Source organism: Pan troglodytes, chromosome 4 (genome assembly GCF_028858775.2).
Source record: "Pan troglodytes isolate AG18354 chromosome 4, NHGRI_mPanTro3-v2.0_pri, whole genome shotgun sequence".
NCBI lineage: Eukaryota > Metazoa > Chordata > Mammalia > Primates > Hominidae > Pan > Pan troglodytes.
The window spans coordinates 36,386,929-36,408,709 of NC_072402.2; the positions used below are offsets into that span (position 1 = coordinate 36,386,929).

Here is a 21,781-nt window from a genome sequence, read left to right on the forward strand (position 1 = left end):
ATAGTATACTGAACAAATTTATTCGATTCCAAAATTGTTTTCTCTTATTTTAAAAATAAACCCTATTTTGTATTAGAGAAGCTAGAAATTTAAAAGAACTCCGCGGTTTCCTTTGTAAAGTAACAAAGTTGTTTTTTTGTTGTTGTTAACTTATCTTAAACTTATTTATACAAGCTGAAATTCTGCCATAACTGCTGCCCTTAAAGGTATATCTGTATATGAACAATCAGATGTATACAAATAAAATGTAATAAGCAACAGAAATTAGATAAAATGTTAGTGAATACTACTGTAATTTTGCCTTCCCCCAAGGAAGAGTATAATGGAAAAATTGTTAGTACCACTTGTATCAATCATGCAACATTTCTAAAACAGTTCCTTCATTAGTGAAAGAGGGATAATACCTTGCAAGTTTATTTGTTCAGGATTTTTAAAATTGTGTATAAAATGTACAGTATGCTGACATATATAATGGATACTAAATAAACAATGGCTATTTTATATATAGATATATATATATCTATATATATATATATATATTTTTTTTTTTTGAGACAGAGTCTCGCTCTGTCGCCGAGGCTGGAGTACAGTGGCGCAATCTGGGCTCACTGCAACCTCCGCCTCCCAGGTTCAAGCAGTTCTCCTCCTCACCCTCCTGAGTAGCTGGGATTACAGGCACCTGCCACCATGCCCAGCTAATTTTTGTATTTTTAGTAGAGACGGGGTTTCACTATCTTGGCCAGGCTGGTCTTTAACTCCTGACCTCGTGACCCACCCACCTTAGCCTCCCAAAGTGCTGGGATTACAGGCGTGAGCCACCACGCCCGGATGGTTATTATTAATAATAGCAAACAAGCTGACTTGTTTGTTCCATCAGACGGACCATTAAAAATGTGTTCTGCTGACCAGCTTACAGGTTTCATATAAAACAAAAAATCTTGTGTGAGAAGAGGTAGTAAGTCCCTATCCATGTAAACAAAAATCTTATAGTAAAGGTAAATTAATTAAATAGTTATGATGGCAATGTAACCATATGTAAATGCAAATTAGGAGATTCCTAATCTTGCAGGTCTTGCTATTAGTATTTTTTAAGGCCGTGGGGCTAAATCTATTTCCCCATTACAGGTATAGAAATAAGCTTACAAGCAAAACAGATGGAGAGCATAGGGCCAGAGGTAGTGGATATGAACAGAAGTCAGGACTCTGTCATGGGAGAAAGCTAGATAATAAGAAAAACAGAACACAGAAGTGAAAATGGGGCCGTCAGTAAGAATCTGAGTATTATGAAAGCATTCCCTCTGACCCCAACCACAGTACACTGATATTTCACCAGTCTCCTATATTAGTAAAAAGAGCTTCATGTAGCATAGGGTTTTAAGTGAGACTGCTGCAGAAGCATTTTTCAATACACAATATTATTTTGGGATAAGTTTATTAGCTCCTTTGCTAAAGAACATATGCAGCTCTTTCTACACTGACATCTGTGTCTTAAAGCAAGATGAGGTTGGGTCAATAAAATGAAATATGACCTTTCAGTACAAACAAGAGAGTCAATACTTTATGGAGAGAGAAAAACATTCAAAATTAAGGCCAACAGGCTGGGTGTAGTGGCTCATGCCTGTAATCCCAGAACTTTGGGAGGCCAAGGTAGAAGGCTTGCTTGAGGCCAGGCATTTGAGACCAAACTGGGCATCACAGCAAGACCGTCTCTAAGAAAAAAAAAAAAAAAAAAAGAATAAATAAAAAGATTAAAAAGAATAAGGCCAAAAAGTTCAAGTTACCTCTATTTCTGTACTTTCTTTCATTTTTCATAATGTTTAAGAGACCATAAAGACTGATCCTTAGCTATACTGGAAACTCATTATAATAATTCTTCGTAATAGCAGAAACTAGTTTAAAAAAAGGAAGATGAGATAGCAAGATTCTAAAAGGCTCTTGTTATACAGTCTCTCCTAGCAGATGACCTTCCACAGAATGTGAGATCTCCACCACAGCAGGGCTGTATTAAAATGAACGTTTATTATCCAGCACCTTGCATGTGTGCATTACAATAATAACTTATGTTCAAAACCAAGAACATTGGTTCTTCTCAATTATCAGATATTAACCTATATTTAACTGATGTTCCATGTCAAGTAAATTTGTTATATTTTGTGTGACACAATAAATAAGTTTTCTGAAAATTAATCATCTAAGCTGGTGATATTTCTCTTTGTAATATGACCATTTAGTAAGTTTAGAAGACAGCTCTTCTTATAAGTATATGAAACCAATATGTAAAAATTACGTGGTTTCAGAAGAGTAGTCAAACATTCTAAACAAGTAGCTTAAATATTATTTCCAAATAAATGCAGGAAAAAGAATGACTATGGAGGAAAACACTAATGATATAAAACAAAGAAACAGAGAATTCTGGAGAAAGAATACATGAAAACTGAAAAAGAAACACAAGGATTCTTATAGATTATGAATACATACATAACCTATGTGTCTCTAAACTCAAACTAAATACATATTAAATTTTTTCTAGTGGCCACACTTCATTTCTTGAATGTTTCCAATTAATGTCAGCAGGATTCATAGTATTATGCAGACAAGAACAGTGTACTAATATTACCTGTTGTGGTGTATTACTTAGCAAGATCAAATTAAAGATAGAAAGATTATCCAATTGTCCAACTTCTTTCCCCATGCTTTTCAAAGTATAAATATACTGGGCCAAAAAATTTCTGAGTTACTAACTAAAGAAATGCTGTGAAGCTATATTTTAAAATAGTAGGAAGAAAACTGGAATAAGGCCAAATGGGCAACTGAGTATATTTAATCTCCATTAGTGATAATCTTGAGCATCATGCAAAACAAATTCCACCATTAACACAACTGACCAGACTGTCTGCCAATAACAAAATAACAAGGAAGAGAGTTTTCTGAAACAGTATATGAAACATTTTAAATGTTCTCTTGGTATATATAGAAAATGTTATCATGTACTTAGCCTTACTACTTTTATAATCACATTAATACTACTTATAATAGTTCTACATACACTTGACATAAAATGTATTATAATAATTTATAAGAAACACTTACTGGGTAAATTTTTTGGAGGGATGGAAGGATGGGTTCAGGTAGGGCTATAAAAAGAAAAAGTTTAAAGCTTCCGTGATTCACGTGACTCATTTTACAATGCAATAATTTGTCAGCTACATCCCAGGTATAAGACTATAAGGGTTTAAGCTAAAATTCAACAATTTTCAAATATTTCATGAAATTAATTCTTATCCCTAAGTTTGTATTTAAAATATATTTAAGTTGACAAACTAAGGTTTTATTAATAAACTACATATATCCCTATGTAAATCAATGTTCCTCACATGGTTTTAGAATAATAGGCTACCAATAAAGGGACATACATAATTTGTCCAACATCAGACATACACACACAATAAGCAAGACATGGATTGCTCTACAGATACTGAATAGACATTATTAAGATGGATGTAGCAATCAAAAACTACAATTTTAAAAATACAGTTCAATGACACTAGGAGATTAAAATAGTTTTCATAATTGTCCCTTTATTATTTAATTTCCACTAACAATACCAAAATTGAAATCGTTCAGGAAAACTGATATACTGCAAATAACAACAAAAAAAATCAAATAAAAATGAAAGAAAAATCTTTAACCTCATTAGTACATTTTTAAAGAATGCTCAGCAAAAGTTAGAAAACTAAGGGCACGATCTGCTATTAATAAAATTTCATACAAAGAAATTATATCCTCATGTTACCACCATATTTGTGTCATTCTTCACCAATCGTTTTAAACAAATCCAATCTCATTAAATTAATTAACAGTAATTTTACATTGTTTTAATATGAAAAGAACAATATAAAAAGGTAAAGTGCCTAACATTCACAATATAAGAAATAACTGTAAAATATAATGTCATGAGTATGGTAAAATACAAGTAATACATTTTCAAATTTAAGAATTAGGAAGGATTTAAGAATTAGGAATACACTATGTATAACAACTACATAAACTCAACAACAAAGCATATTATTAATTCACTTTTAATGTATGATTTAGCAAAAACTTTAAAAAATAACTTCTGAAATCTATTAATGTAAATGTAATGAACCATTATGACCAACTTACACGGTCTCCAACTATAATTAAAAGGGTATAAATTTTTACCACACAGTACAAAGTAGGATGCTTTATTTAAATTTCCTTTATGTATCACATTTCATCCCCATGTTGAAAATTGGCATAAAATAAAATTCCATGGTATGTGTGCATGTTCTCAGTACATGACTGAGAATATTAGTAAAAAAAAAAAAAAAAACTCAATCATTACTTACCAGAATCACTCTTAGAAAGTAAGGATATATATATTCCTTTCCCCTAAGAGGCATTCAAATACTCAACATTCTAGAAGACCTGCCAAGTAAACTCAAACCCCACTCACTTTAATTCTAAATGTCTCTCTATTTGTATAAGACTTTTTAATAGCTTTCTAGTAATTTTGGTTATAATACAGAAGTCAAATTGGAAAATCTTACAAGAAATTAGTTTACTTAAAAACTTGAATACCTTTCCCATTCAATACTCTAGTATACTAAAAATATAATAAAACAAAGGATGAAGAGAAGATTATAGAGAATTAGAATAAAAAACCTTTATCTCATTCTGGTACCATAACTAGAAGGCTAGGAGACAAAAACAAATACTAGCCACTGGTTGAGGATCTTTCAATGGACAAAAAAGCTTTTAGAACTCAGTAATTTGGAAATTTTTGGAGGCAGGGTTATTATTAAGTAAATTCTTTATGTTACAACCTTAAAAGATTTATAAACACTAGTCATCAGAGAAGCAATTAGTGTACTGCAGAAGTTATTTATTAACAATATCCTGATATTAGTCTCAATGAGTTTAGTAGTTTTTAAAATGTTTATCTTACTTCAAGCAATGTAAATTCTGGAAAAATCTGACTATAACAACTATTTTAACTTCAGAATTTTGGACTACAGGTTCAGTCTTTTAAATTTCTCTCTCAAAGGCAAAGTAAAAACAAAACAAAAGCTCATTATCAGAATACATGATTAATAGGTAATGCCTTGAATACAGCTAATCTACAAAATTTTACTTTGCCCATAGTTTCCATAACAGCTTGCTGGTAGAGACCCCACAAATTTATACCCATAAACTTTCCATATAGATGTACCAAAAATTTAAATTTTAAATAGCAGATCTTCAATCACACTAAGAATCATTAATTTTGAAAACGCAAGAACAACTTTATTTACTTTTTTTTTTTTTTTTTTTGAGACAGGGTCTCGCTCTGTCACCCAGGCTGGAGTACAGTGGCACGATTTGGGCTCACTGCAGCCTCCACCTCCCGAATTCAAGTGATTCTCATGCCTCAGCCACCCCACTAGCTGGGATGACAAGTGTGCACCACCACATCCAGCTAATTTTTTGTATTTTAGTAGAGACAGGGTTTCGCCACGTTGGCCAGGCTCTGCAAAGACAATTTTAAAATGTCTACCAGAAAGCTCTGTATGCCTAGGAATATGGTAAACATTCCATGAATATTCATTAATGTTATTATTTCTAGCCAATTGATGATCTTACCTTTTTCATTACTTTTTTTTTTTGAGACAGAGTTTCGCTCTTGTTGCCCAGGCTGGAGTGCAATGGCACAATCTAGGCTCACTGCAACCTCCGCCTCCTGGTTTCAAGTGATTCTACTGCCTCAGCCTCCCAAGTAGCTGGGATTACAGCCATGCACTACCACGCCCAGCTAATTTTGTATTTTTAGTAGAGACGGGGTTTCACCATGTTGGTCAGGCTGGTCTCGAATTCCTGACCTCAAGTGATCCACCCACCTCAGCCTCCCAAACTGCTGGGATTACAGGCGTGAGCCACCGTGCCCGGCCTCCTTTTTCATTAACTCTTAAGTTATAATTAAAATCCTTTCTCAATTCCCCCTCATGCTTTGATCAGTCATCTTTCAAGTATCTGTAGTCAATTATTGACTACTGGAATTTATTCTAGGAAATGTGTTAATCTTTTTAACCTTTTCTACATACAGAGGACCTATTTCCTTTCTCTGTTTATGGCAGAAAAGATATTAAAGCATTTAAGAAGTTAAACAAAACGTAAAGGTCATTTAATCCAACTGTTTGTGTTACAGGTGAGATTAAGGCCAGTGAGGTACAATAACTTCACCAAAGTCACAAAAACTAGTTTTTTGTGGCAGAGCTGTAACTACTCAATACACCTTGCAGACTCTTGTTTGCCCTTTTCCCTCATAGTAATGTGATACTGCCAAGAAAAGCAACTATTTTAATCATCTCATTTCTTCTAGGGAGGAGTAGCTTAAATTTGCCAGTATAGAGTTACACATTAGCTCTGGGTAGCTGATGTCCTTCAAGAAAGACCTAGGAATGGCTGAATGCAGTGCCATTAATTACAAACCACTTCAGTAAATGGGACCACTCTGTCAAAAATAAAATGTTTGGCAAAGTCTAAACTAAATTTTAATATGATTTTATTAGACTGGCAAAATAGCAATGTTTAATTTTTTTGTTTTGTTAAGAGACAGTCACTCTGCTGGTCAGGCTGAAATGCAGTGGCATAATCATAGCTTACTGCAATCTCAAACTCCTGGGCTCAAACAATCCTCCCACCTTAGCCTCCTGAGTAGCTAGGACTAACAATATGCGCCACCATGCCCAACTAATTTTTTTTATTTTTTATTTTTGTAGATGGGGGAGTCTCACTATATTGCTCAGGCTGGTCTCAAACTCCTGGCCTCAAGCAATCCTCCCAAAGCACTTGGGATTACAGGCATGAGCCACTGTGCCTGGCCCTAATTTAAAATTTTTAATTTGCTTTCAATACCACATTGGGGCATCTGTGATTAACGTACATTTTTCTAAAGAAGTCAGTCAAACTTAAAATTTCTAAGGTAACCAGGAAGAATTAAGGAGTAGGGCACATATTATGGATGATCATGTATGCTAAATGCTTTAGTCAAATCTCATTTTTAAATCACAACTAAAATATAAATAGGGAATGGTGGTGAGTGCTACATATTTTTTATATTTTATATATATAAGAAATCCTATTCCATTTTTAATGAAAGTAAACTGCAACCCACAAGAGAACAGAGTTCACTGAAAAAAATATGTTTAGAGTTCACCTGAACATATATTATAAAGTAACATATATTATAAAGTAATATATGTTCAAGATTGACATATATTTTGTAAAATTGGACAAAAATGATTAATGACACAAAGTATTATCTAAAACAGCCAATGTCATATGTTTCAAATTTTTTTAGAGGGGCAAATCAATCATCAAACCAGTATATATTCAAGACTGGTCAGCAATAAAAATACACGTATTAAGATTAGCCTGAACTACTTTAACATTAAGGAAGATTATCAAACCTCTCTAATGACTGATTCATAAAATGATGGCCCATTTAAACTATTTTGTCTCTCTCGATAAGTCAAAAAAATCATTTGAGACCAGCATCCAAAGGAAAATATACTCTCATATATTATAAAACATCTGCAAGTATAGTGAAGTACAGAGAACTTTGCTAAACTGTCCACAAATAACCCTGATACAATTTTGGCACCTACCTTTTCAGTATTTGTATATATACAAATATATATACACAGTTATTATTTTTAAATAAAATTGGTATTATGATATATGAGAATATATCATGAACATTTTCTTGTATCATTAAATATATTAAAAACATGATTGTTGGTGGCTATGTAGATCTCATATTAGGGTATATCGTAATTAATTTAACCATTCCCCTATTCTAGAAAATTTAAGAGTACTTCTAATCTTCTATTATTTACGTAACACCATAAAAAAATAGCCTTACATGTACATCCATATATGCACCACTCATTATTACGTTAGGATAAATTTCTAGAAATGAAATAACTGAGTCAAAGGACATGAACACAAATATACAACACTGCTTTCTAAAAGAGTTGTACCAAATCAACACTCTCAGCATGATTGTGTATTCCATTTTGTCATTATTAAAAACTGCCAATTTAAGAATATTAATCCCTACATCTGTAATACATGTTCAAGTGAAATTCTGTAAGTAACAGGACAGAGTATAAGATTATATTCTGTCAAGAATGTAGAATGCCAATTTCACCCTAGGAGTATACCATAAAACTTTGATTACCAAGAACGGACAAGGTTGACACACTATGAAATTAAGAACATTAACATAAACACTTTAGTCAAATAATGGCACCCTATCTCCAGACAAAGATGGGATGAAGATGTGTCTAAAGGTAGAATCAAGATTTTCTTGAGAACTAGCTAGCTCTAAGACTACTTCAATTAAGATAAATATGAAAAAATGCTCCCCAAATTCTCCACCATAGAGAAAAGGTTACTAAGCTGTCATAAACAAAAAAAATCAAAATGTGTGTGTGTGTGCCAAAAGTGGAAAGGGTGTAACAATCAGACTGTTTTGTGATGGTCTGTCCGTTATTCTGAGATTATATCATTGCTTTTTTGGTATTTTATGCACCATCTTTTATGAAGTGATGGTAGTAATTGGTAGCAGTTTTTTGGTTCTAATACTTAACATAGCAAAATAAAAACTCCAGTTTGGTTCTTTTTTTTTGGACATTACTTTCCTTGAAATCTAAAAGTCTGAGAATCATGTAATGAACAGGTAAAAGAAAATGTAAGAACATGATTTAAGAAGACCATGTTTTTGTAGAGGAAAAAAGAACACCCACCCTTTACAGTTATTTATTTGTCCCCAACTTTTGGAATTAAAAGACCTGAACTTGACATTTACGTATTTATATTTGGCTAAACATCTTGAAACCTTTGCAAAAAAAACAAAAGCCAGAAAAAATAAAACAAATATTAACAATAACAATTTTTGGGTGTGAAAATTCATGGGAAATGTATTTTTTTTCTGTCCACTTTAGTATATTCTCAGGATTTTCTATGATATGTATACACAACTTATTCAAAATGAATTTTAAAATGTAAAATAACTTTTAATATCACTACGTTTTAAGTATTATTTTAAACATAATAATTCTGAAACAAAATAGAGAATTCCTGACAACCAATCTTACCTCTGAACTGCTCTTTTTTAAGGCATTGGTAAGACAATCTTTGTTTTTGTCCCAACCACTTCTATCTATCCTCCTATACTAGTAAAAGTGACTCACTATAAAGAAATTCTCATTTGGGTATCATCCTCCAATCCCTATCCAAAGAAGCCCAGTCTACCAGGAATTAGGTTAACAAAATTGTAATCCCCAACCCTAACCATTTTTGATCTATAGCATAAGGAAAGGGTGCCTTCTTCTTTTCCCAGTTCCCAGTATCCTCAGTACAGAAACACAGCTATAAGGGCATCAAATCATCTCAACTTTCCAAGCCCAAGCTGCTGTTGACAAAATTGCTAATATTATCTGTTATCCCTCTCAGAATCTAAATACAAGGAGCACCAAACAATGCAATAAAGGATATTTTTCAATACTTTTTTTTAATGACTACACTGTAATAATTATTATTGAGCATATCACATGTTGATAGTGCTCTATCAGCAGCTCAATTCACAACCGTGGTAAAAATGTCACATTTTATTACTAATCTGTGAGTTGTTTAATAATTCACGTTTTGGTAGGTAACAGCTATGAAAATGTGACATTTTACAAGTCAAAAATGTAAGCTTCATGAAGAAGGTAATTGTTTTTGTATGTTGTTCACTGCTGTATTCTCAGATCCTAGAATACCTAGCATTTATTTGGTAGGTATTCTATACATATTCATAGAATGAAGAAATGAGTATTATATATGCTAAAATATGTTTTCTCCTATTATTGTAATCTTTGGAAACCAAGACTCTAAACTGTGGAAGTATCACCAACCCAGAACAGATCAAGCCCCAGACATCCTGGCAAACGGTCTTCTACTACATTCATACCAAGTCTTTCACTCGGTCTTCATGTCACCACATATTCATATGTTCAGTTGGTTAGTCATTAAACATCTCAGTCTCCTGGTCTAATAACTACAAAACAGTAGATGCATCCATCTTTTAACAACTCTTGGTGTCAGGCTAAGTAGAAAGTATAAAGCGGCTTAATGTTTATTTCTTGGATTGTTATATATGTAAGATATTTTTGAGAAATATGAAAGTAAGGGTTTCAAATAGATCCAGTCAGTCTGTCCTATACGTCTAGGAAATTTTCAGTACCGTAAAAATTCTCACACTTATGAATGGTCCAAATTACAAGTGTTCACTTATTACTGTTTGCCACTATGCATGCGACAAAAGTATAGCTTTTACCAGAATGGCCTCATAAACAATGACTAACCAGACAAAATTAAAATTTGGGAGCCAATCTGATAAAACAGCCCTATGAAGATAAAATCTAGTTAAGGAGGGCAACTCAGAGATTAAAAGCTTCTTTAACCAACAGGAAAATAATTTAATTCCTGTCTCAAATTCAAAATTAAAAATATGATGAATAGTACTTGAGCTAACTTTTATAGGCCTTTTGAACATTCGTCTGCTTCAAGATAATGGGTCCACAATACAGTGGTGAAAGTTCTTTGAAAACAAAAGTGACTATAGAAAAACTTTCAAAAAATAAAAAAAAAAAAAACAGTGAAACTTCTATATTTTCCAAGGAATAACACTTCTAAAACATTTGTCCAAAGCAACAAAACAGGAAATGTGTTTCATGGACCTTAGAAAGAACTTTTAAAACAATACTATTTGAAAATAGGGTCAACAGAGAAGACACCATAATAAAGCTGTCTTTTACTTTTAAAAATTGGGTAAAACCCCATTATACTTACTTTGTAAATAGTGCAAAACCATCAATACAAGACTATAGCTGCTTAAAGTACCACGACTGGCATCATTTATCTGATGGTGACTTGCCCACTTCTTAATCACCAGCACTAACGGACGAACTCGATTTTCAACTGAAAGTAAAATTAAAACTTAACATGGTAAGAGACGTTATAGTTTCTTTGAAAGTTTACATCATTTCCCAGCTCCATACCAAAATAAAGAACACTGTCTCCGTGTATATTAAACACTGTGTCTGTTCACTTTGTGTCTTATGTCTAAAACTTACCTTAGTTACCTTTTAAAAATTATCAATTATTAAAATGCCACTTGATTCACCTATAACTGACAGTATATGATTTTAGTGTAGCAACATATACAAATAAAATAAGATACACTATACTTAAACACAACTAAAGAGATGTCACTATTTATGCCAAACATCTTTAAAAATGAATAAAGAAAAAAAGGCTAATTTTTAATAAACAAACAACAAACTTACGGTATGCATAAGTTCTGAGAAGGAATGTGTTTCTTATTCCAACAATATTGTTTACATTCAAGTCAAACTCCACACAACTATTTAAGAAAAAATAAATAAATAAATAAACTTTAGCTGAAGAACAAAAAAACTTCCTTCCTAATAACTAAATTAATGCTCATCCATCCCATGATGCAAAATAGTATGGGCCCAAAGGCCATAGATCTGTGTTTTTAAAATGACACACTAAAGAAATAAGAATGAACAAATACTCAGTATGTTATTTCAATGTGATCTGATGAGTACTGAAAATATAAAATAAGATTCCAGTGGAAAGATCAGTAACATACTGCTAAGGCTCCAATTACCCCAAATAAAATTTTTAAATCTTTTTTTTTCTTTAAAGAGATGGAGTCTCGCTCTGTGGCCTAGGCTGGAGTGCAGTAGCACAGTCATAGCTTACTCCAGCCTCAAGCTCCTGGGCTCAAGCAATTCCCCCACCTCAGCCTCCCAAATCACCAGTATTATAGGTAGGAACCACCATATCCAGCTGAAAATTTTTAAATCTCACAAGTTTCCAGATAAACAAAACTATGTGACCAAAAACATTTCTGAGCAAGTTATCCCATTAAGTTATACACTCTCAAATAATCTGGAATTACAGCATCATATACTTTAAAACAACAGGAATAAAAAGCCAAATTAAATACAGGGGAAATAATTTAAAAGCTCTGTCTACACATTATATTTCCTCTAAAAAGGCTAGTAAATTACAGTATCATGTCAAATTTGGCTATTGATACCTGGGAAGAGCTATCTATACTACTCAAACACATAATGATTACTTCTTTGAAAGCAAATATATGCAGTTCATAATTTAGAAAATAGGGCAATAATGATGCAATCTATAAAAAATGGCTAAACTCATACAAAATTAAGGATTACTTTATGTAAGTCAGTTCTACTCATACCTATGTGAGATCCCAACTTCTAAATACTAATTTTTTCTGTGAAAAGACTGTCTAAAATAAAAACAAAATCTTTCTATATTAATTATAGCTTTTAAGTATAAAATTTGAAATCTACCATTTCAGTCTTTCTTATTTGGTGGAACAAAAGAAAATCTTACAATCTTTCCATTATCCATGCATATTAATAAAAATGGATAGTAGTATTAACACTTCAGATATTATACGTTATTTGGCTTTGGGAAACTTACAGTAATAATAGAGTTATTCTTTGTGTTTGTGTAATTCTAACACTGAAGCCAATTTGTACTACATCCACATAGTAACTCAATAGAAAAGAAAAACACATAGATGGCAACTAGTCTGCAGTTAAAAATTTTTCCAAAATTGAATTCAGGGCTTTAAAAATATCCACAGTTCCTGCTTCAAACACTACTTCTAGAAATACTAAAAAAGTGATCCTCAATATGGAAAGAATTTATGCACAAAATACTTATTTATATTATCTAAAAACCAGAAACACACCAAATGTTCAAATACAGGGGAATGGTTAAGTTAATGACAATTTATTCACTCAATGAAATACTATAAAGCCATTAAAAATGATGCTGTAGAACACTATTTAATGATATAACCAAATATTCATGAGATATGGTTCTGTTGGGAAGCAGGATTTGGCCAGGTGCAGCGGCACACTCCTGTAATTCCAGAACTTTGGGAGGCTAAGGTAGGAGGATTGCTTGAGGCCAGGGGTTCGAGACTAGCCTGGGCAACATGGCGAGACCCTGTCTCTACCAAAAATACAAAAATTAACCAAGTGTGTTGGTGTGTGCCTGTTGTCCTACCTACTCAGTAGGCTGAGATGGGAGGATCACTTGAGTCCAGGCATTTGAGGTTACAGTGAGCTATGATCATGCCACTGCACTCCAGCCTGGGCAACATGGTAAAACCCTGTCTCTTAAAAAAAAAAAAAAGCTTAGGAACAAAAAAAGTTTGCATGATAATCTTAAATAGAAAAAGAATAAAACTGTTTTTGTAACTATAACTACAACCATATATTATTAAAAACTTATAATTAGCTAATATTATAACTTTATGTTTTATCTCCCTATATATTTTATATCTGCTTTAGGAATATCTGACACAATTTACTTGGCAGAAATTTAATAAGTATTTATAGATCTGATTGATGTTTAGATATATAAAGGAATGGCTTGAGCCAGGCATTAAAGTTTGTTTAAAATATATATATTCAGTCATCATTCATAGTAGCTACGTTCTATAAAGTTGCTACAAACACTGAATTAGTGAATACTATACCATTGCTCCTAGGGTAAGCACAGGGTTAGGTATATGCCAGCCTGGTCACATTTTCATAAACTCATCAATACATAACCAAGTTTTATGTTGTGCTTCTATTTGAAGACATTGTATTTAATATATACGGTTGATTCATTAACAGTGGACTCATGGCCAAGAGTACTATAACTCATGCCTGAGCGAAGCCTACCTAACACATATTTTCTCCATAGGGCACCATCACAGCCTTCTTGCACTTGGGGACACTAGAAAGTAACTCCACACTATGCTTGGGGGCCATTCTAAATAGCAAAAAAGCACAAAAATGTGAAAAATATGGCATTAATTAGACTGTGAGAAGGTTATTTGTTTACAGTATGAAGCTGAACAAGAAGACAGTGTGTCACCTAATTCTATCTCAGCTGGAAACATGGTATTGGGTAATCTGAAATTTTCATTACTCTGTGTATGTCCACAAAATGACCACAAAAGCGTATGAATATTCATGTAGGGAGTTACAAATAACTTTTAGCAAGTAGACAAATTCGTGAAAACACAAACTATGAATGATAAGCATCAACAATGTGTGTGTGTGTGTGTGTTTGTGGGCATAATTTCAGTATTAATTTTGTAAAACTGGACAAATTTTATGAAATCTGTCACAATTCTATTTTTAGAAAACAGTAACAAATCAGTTTAACTAATGAAATAATCAACATCTATTTACAAAACAATTCCAATGCCCATAAGACATTCAGAACCCAAGCTGGTAGAATATATAAATGTAAATTTTGAAATGGAACAAGTATATTTTGCTGTTTTCCTTTCATATCTATTACTCTAGGTACTATATGTATCTTTCATAAAAATGAAACACAACTTGTTTAATCATAACTGTATTTAAAACAAACCCCTTGATATTAGTACATGTCAAATTTCATTAATTATGTTCTTCAGAATGCATTACACTTCCAAAAGGCAAGAGATCATTTAAAAATCTAAAATACAAATATGTACTCTTTAAATTAGATAGTCTCACATATTCAAAATGTCAAGCAGAATAGCTAAGTACAGTTAAGCATAAAGTATTGCTCAATTTTAAAAAACCATTTCAAACACCAAGTCAAATGATTTCTAAAAACTGATTAAAATAAACTGTAATGCTACAACATACACTTAATTATCTTTATCAGATGAGTATCTAAAAATGATCTAAAGGAACTAAAAAAAGAAACCTCATTAATTATTTACCTGACTTTATCCCTGAACTTCACAATTGGCACTTTTGCTCGAATCAGCTGAGGTCTCTCAATGTAGCCCGCTGAAAGACAAAAGATAATGTGAATAGCTGCAAATGTTTCTAGAATTCACAGTGTTCCAACGCACATTTTTAAAAAAATAGTATTTACTAAGCTAAAATAATTTAAGAAAACGTCTTTGAAAAAGAATACAAGTGAGGACATTATCAAATTCTTCTAAGATTGGAGGCTCCAGTAATACCATTTAGGGGGCTTTATATTAAGGTTATTTTCAGGAATGTGATCTAATATAGTATCTATAGAGAAGTTCATTAGACCACTGTAAGAGTGAAAATATATCTAGGCTAGCAGCAGAGGGAATAGCTAATTTTGGTACAGCGCACAGTAAGGTATCATGGTAACTGTAGAAATCATAATTACAGAGTCTTATGTGTGGAAATGCTTTGCAACATGATACACGGGGCTTGGATGCATTCGATAAGTGTGATCTCTATGAGTGAAAAATACATATATTATATACATGATCTCTACAAGTGAAAAATTCAGATCAGCTTAGTGAACACCAATTATTGTGCTATTATACAAAGGAGTATCAGTTGATAGGAAATTCAAATACACATACAGATATGTATTACATACATACATATATCATATACAACATATAATAAAATGTATATACATATTTTTATTCCATCAAACTAAAAAATTAGAGTTGAAAGTAATATATGCTTATCATAGAAAATTAGGAAAATACAGAAGTGTGTAAAAATGAAATTCTGAAAATCTTTCCCAAATGAGCAATTTTCTCATTTTTTAACTACAGAAAAAGTAGTACCGGGATTTTTTAAAACCTGAAAATTTTCTGTTATAATGTTTTACCATCAAAATTACAGAATATATATCAGCTGGGCTTGGTGGTTCACACCTGTAATCCTAGCACTTTGGGAGGCCAAGGTGGATGTATCATTTGAGGCCAGGAGTTCAAGACCAGCCTGGCCAACATGGCGAAACCCTGTCTCTACTAAAAATACAAAAATTAGCCAGGTGAGGTGGCACACACCTGTAATCCCAGTTAATCAGGAGGCTGAGGCATGAGAATCGCTTAAACCAGGGAGGTGGAGGTTGCAGTGACCTGTGATCATGCTACTGCACTCCAGCCTCGTGATAGAGCGAGACTCTGTCTCAAAAAAATATATATATATCAAGCCTCAAAATAGAACTTATGAGCAGGAATTCAGAAAAATAAAATTAGGAGTTAAAAGTTTTGAGTAATAAGTACAGGTTCTGAGACCAACAAACTATACTCCAGGCAAGTTACTAAATCCATTGATCACCAGTTTCCTTAACTATTAAAAATAACCAAAAGAAAAAGAAAAAAAAATTCATGTGAATTACATGATCTTTAAGGGCCCTTCCATTTTTAATATTTTGATTCAAATAGCTATTAAAAATCCAAGTAGGTATGAATTATTCTTTATTTTACAGAATAATTCAGAATGCAGAAGGTCCACTGAAATAAATCATTTATTTCTCTCCTAGAACAGATGTAAGTTATTCAAAGACAGTGACTTGTTACTTGACTTGTACTTTCCAGCTCAAAGCCTGGCACATAATGAATGTCTGTTCAACAAATGGACAAGTGTCTTTCCAATATCACACAGTATAACTTCAATTTTCTATAAAATTCTATGGAAGTTTAAAAGAAATTATTTGAGATGGCTTAACATGTGGATTAAAATATGTTTAGAGTCAGTGTATTCAAAAAGTAAAATCGTAAAATAAAATGGCTTAAGTCAACAATTAGCTTTCTGTTGAAGTAATACATTTAGGTCTCATGTTCAGTGATCATATTTTTAAAACAAGTAAAGATGCATATCATTGCAAGCCAGATGAAATTCTCTCTCACACATATAAAGTCCTATAGGGCTTTTAGCTTTTCACAGATACTCTGTATTACAACTATTTATATTCATGCTTTAATTTCCCTAACAACCTATAAACTTTTGAGAAAAAGAACTAAAACTTACATATCTTTGAATCCCCCCCACTGCAGCAGGTGGTATATTTTGCAGTAAGTGCAATAAAGATATGTTGAATAAATGATCACTCTTCTTTTTCATCAAAAGTTAAAAGAAATTCATTTGGAAAAAAGAATTCATATTATACCGATCCTGACCAGAATAAACAGTTCTTACCAGAAGATAATGTAAGAGGCATTTTAAGTAAAGTTACGTCAGGTGACATACAAACTTGAGGCATGTCAGACTTACAAAGTCTAGTACAGAAGTGTTTATGGACTAAGGTGAGTATATGCCGTGCTTCAGTCTTCTGATTTACCTGAAAAAAACACTGAAAAGTTAAAAATAAAGTGTTTTTTCATTATCTTTCTAAGTTTAATGTTTCATTTTCCTAAAGTATCTCAACAAAAAGAAAACATACAAGATATACTTTCCTTTGGAGTTATTTTTCAATATACTCAAAGTATATTCAATTTATTTTTCTAAATAACAGAAAAAGTCAACCTTTAATGCTATCTTTCACATCTACATTTCTAAATCAATTCCTGATTTTAAGCTTAAAGCACAATTTTCAAAGAAATTCTGAAATAGCCATCTATGTCATTTTCCCCTTCAGCATAAATGTACAAAAAGCAACCTCCAACAAAAATAAACAGAATTTTAGCCCTATCTAGATTGTAAGCTGCTCAAGGATAGTTTCATATCTACGGTGCCTCAGTTTGTGTAAAAGCTATGACATCATGATTTAGATATGTGAATAACACTAGAGGATGAGTGGGATGTGCTTGAGTATAATCTAGCAGCACGAAAAAGTTTTAATTACAACCCTTGTACTCTCCACTGTTTATAATGTGAGTTTTTTTAAACTTTCTCTTTATATGATTTCAAAGCCTAGAAAAATATCATTCTTCCTGGAATAAATCTCTTTCTGACTTGCAGTAACTAGAAGTCATTTTTGCTAGTGGAATAATATGAATAGTAAAAATATACATTAACACTCAATAATTTTTTGTATTTTTAAAGATGTAAAACATAATAAGGCATATTAAAATTACACTGAGCTTAATTAATCATTGGTAGTTCAGAAGAAACCTCAGCATCTTAAAAAGGCTGCCTCAAGTCAGCTTAATGAATACCAATTACTACAGTATTATACACAGGAGTATCAGTTAACAGGAAATTCAGGTAAACATACTACAGGTTGAGCATCCCTAATCCAAAAACCTGAAATCCAAAATCTGAAACTTTCTGAGTGCTGACATGATACTCAAAGGAAATGTTCATTGGAGCATTTCAGATTTGCATCAGGGATGTTCAAATGTTAAGTATAATGCAAGTATTCAAAAAAAAAAAATCTACAATCCAAAAAACTCTAGTCCCAAGCATTTTAGATAATGAATACTCAACCTGTACTAAATTAACACAATATTGTTGCTAAAGAAAAAGAAAAAAAAAACAAAGGCAAAATGTCATTCATAGAGAAAAATATTTTAAATTTAATAAACACGAGTCTTATTTTAAATTTTAGTGAAATCTATTTTCCCTTAATAAGCATTTTCAAAGAGAAAAAAAGTAAAGATTAAAAATAGAATCAGTGAGAATTCAAATGGAAAGGAAATACATCAAGAAGATAATATTGCCACATACTCTTCTTTGCTGCATCCTGATAACATATCCAAACTAATGACATTTCAAAACAGAGGTAGAGCTCTTGAAAAAAAAAAAACACATAGTGAAGCCATCTCACTTTAAAAACTTAGAATTAAATTAATGCTATACTTCCTATTATGCTTATTGTGCACATGCCTTAAAAATAAAAAATTACCTAGGTTTCCTGCAATTATGGTAAACAAAATTCAAAGAAGTAATCACAACAAAGCAAGTTTTTTCCCTCAATGACTTTTATGTAAAATTTCTTAACTCATTAACATGAGAAACACACTTGGAATAAATGTTTCCTTACTTACTGGTTCTTCCTTAACAACTAGGCATAAATCACCATCACTGCTCCGGGTACCAAATCCATTTAAAGAGGACCCAACCAAAAAAAGTCTGCTTTCTAAAGAAACAGAAGAAAGTAATAAGAGTATTTAAAATCTAAAGTAGGTGCATGGTTCTGTGCCTATTAAAAAAAAAAAAGATAAAATTTAAAATAGGAATGCATATACCTAAAGGACATGCAAAAAGGGAAACATACGTGGAAATAACAGCTGAATTTCTCTCTGCAGCTGTGTTCGACACAGTTCTTTCTTCTTTAAATCACTTATTTGCTGCTGACATGTTTCAAATAACTCCAGTATCTGCTGACTCAACTTGAATCCACCGCAAAAAAAAGTAAAAGTTTTGTTCAGCAATGTAAAAGTAATTGCTATATGGAGAAGCATAAATCAATTATACTGACACTATTTTAAAAGGGAGTATGTATTATCTTCTTAATATTTCCCAAAACAAAGCTACTATTACTCAAGTACAGGAAGAGAATGGTCTGAAAAACCACATATAAATTTTACAAAGTAAAATAGACAAGTCACAGAAAAGTACAGTCACAGATACTTCGTAATAAAAATAATCCATGGGTCAGCAAACTGTTTAACACTTGCTCACTTTATTAGTATGGCCCCTGAGCAAAGAATTTTTTTACATTTTTAAAGGATTATGAAAACAAACAATTAAAAATATGCAACAAACAATATGTGAGTGGCAAAGCCTAAAGTATTTACTATCTGGCTTTTTAAAGAAGTTTGCCCAATCCCTAGTATTCACACCCACAAATACCAACTATAAGAGATGTCACCAGTCCCCGGTCTTCCAGGCTCATGCAAACCACCCTCCATCCCATTCTTCTAACAATGCCCTGAACCCTAACTTCATGTTGCCATCTACTTACCACCTTTTTTTTTTTTTTTTTTCTGAGACGGAGTCTTACTCTGTCACCTAGGCTGGAATGCAGTGGTGCGATCTCGGCTCACTGCAACCTCAGCCTCCTGGGTTCAAGTGGTTCTCCTGCCTCAGCGTCCCAAGTAGCTGAGAATACAGGCATGTGCCACCACACCCAGCTAATTTTTCAATCTTTGTAGAGACAGGGTTTTGCCATGCTGGCCAGGCTGCTCTCGAACCCCTGACCTCAAGTGATCTGCCTGCCTCAGCCTCCCAAAGTGCTGGGATTACAGGTGTGAGCCATCACACCTGGCCCTACCACCCTTTTATCTACTGATCTGGTTTACACTTTTCCCTCCAGCCCAACTCTTGCCATCAACATAGGTGATTTCCCTATCTGAAATGGGCTACATATCACAACATACTCCCTTTCCGGACTTTTATTTCCTCCAGTATTCTTCATCAGTATACACTCCTATAATGTGGTCTTTACAATAAACTGGAACTGCTCTAGCTCTGAAATTTTAAATTCCAATATAATATCTTGGCTTCAATCTTCTATCCAGTTCACACTTTCTCACTCTCCTCATACCTGCTCTAGAACCACAAGAGATCTGGATTCCCTTGAATCCTCCCTTTTCTCCCAAGCCATCAGCATAAAAATGGTGTTATTTCTTTCCCTATGCAGTCTATACTACACAGTGCATCCCTTGAACCACTCTCTTATCGTGCCTTAACAACATTATCTCCTTGTCATGTTCTAATACTTGTCCTACAAAACCCTAATCTTAGGGCAATATATTAAAAAAAAAAAAAACCACCTTCACTGCTCTTACATCTAAGTTGCTAAGAAACAAAACCGAAAAAAAAATTAAAAATCATAAAATTGGAGTATTTCAAGTTTATAGTCTTAGGTTGGCCCTTAGCATCACTTAGCAATTAATTCCAAGTCTTTGGTTAGATATCACTTCTGTTTTTCATACCATTCCAAAATGTTTACTACCTTTTTCAAGCCCTCTAAACTTATCTCCCTTTCTCTAGCAAATACAGTTAAATTAAAGTTTAATAAGAAAATTGAGAATACCAAATGTGATATTCCTCAGCCTCTTAACCACAGACCTAAAAATGAACATATCTGGAAAAAAAAAAAAAAAGGCGTCCTTTTCCCCTGTTCAAAGCTAATCTCTCTACCAATAATTTTGTATTCAAGCTTTCTGGTCACCTTAAGGGCACAAACACGTCTACCAGTTTTTCAGTCCTGCTCCTGTATTTTTAATCTCTCCCTCTCTAGGACTGCCTTATAGTCCATAATGAGGCAAAAGTATCACCCATCACGTAAAATGTTGTCTTTCACATATTTAGAATCCTCATTTTAAGAAGGCAGAGGCATTCTGGGCAATTTGGCAATGAAAGAAGCATAACATTTTTTTAAATCTCTGAATACTCTCCCCACAAAAGACAGAGCAACTAGGAGAATAAATCAAAGAGATCAAACCAAACCAAAATGTGGCCACAAAATAAAACACAATTGACTGACTGGGTATTCATCATGAATACTCAGGAGTGGGACAAATACCAACAGCAGCAAGATTCACATGGTATCAGACACAATAAAAAAGGGAATGGGATTTGAAACAGTCTTAAAAGCAGAACATGCAGAAATCAAATTGCTTATAGGTAATACCTTCTCCCCCTCACTCACCAAATTCAGCAGCCCACATCAATGTACCACAACCAAAATAGGCAAGCAGCTTCATAGGCTACAATTCATAGGTAAATGCAAGGGGACCACAGAAAGATCAGAGACCTCCAAACAAAATGAGGTTCCCTTCCAAGAAAAAGCAACAGCAGAAACTGCCAGGAAGAGAAACCTAAACTGCACAGTACAGAGCCATCAGGAGAAAAGGAAAGGTGTAAAATGATTCTGACTCTCAGTGGACATATGAATATGAAAACATTTTTTATTATAACAGGACCAGGCAGGG

At 33.0% G+C, this 21,781-nt stretch overlaps 1 protein-coding gene across 24 annotated transcripts in view; it reads right to left on the reverse strand.

Annotated features, from left to right (window-relative positions):
- The window catches only part of TENT2 (terminal nucleotidyltransferase 2), a 73,929-nt gene that overhangs the window by 26,171 nt on the left and 25,977 nt on the right, over positions 1–21,781 (reverse strand). For 7 of the 24 annotated variants that reach the window (XR_010157203.1, XR_010157204.1, XM_009448957.5 and 4 more), the window contains 7 exons: positions 19,117–19,231; positions 18,887–18,978; positions 17,172–17,250; positions 14,894–14,963; positions 11,397–11,473; positions 10,900–11,028; positions 3,091–3,134 (listed from right to left, as the gene is read on the reverse strand). Coding sequence is in view for 19 of the 24 variants with exons in the window: in XM_009448957.5 (XP_009447232.1) it covers positions 3,091–3,134; positions 10,900–11,028; positions 11,397–11,473; positions 14,894–14,963; positions 17,172–17,250; positions 18,887–18,978; positions 19,117–19,231 (606 nt within the window). In the remaining 5 variants the exon portion in view is untranslated. Of the gene's footprint in view, positions 1–3,090; positions 3,135–10,899; positions 11,029–11,396; positions 11,474–14,893; positions 14,964–17,096; positions 17,251–18,886; positions 18,979–19,116; positions 19,232–21,781 lie in introns of all 24 variants that reach the window. The other 17 variants (XR_010157205.1, XR_010157206.1, XM_024356590.3 and 14 more) reach the window with 3 other exon arrangements.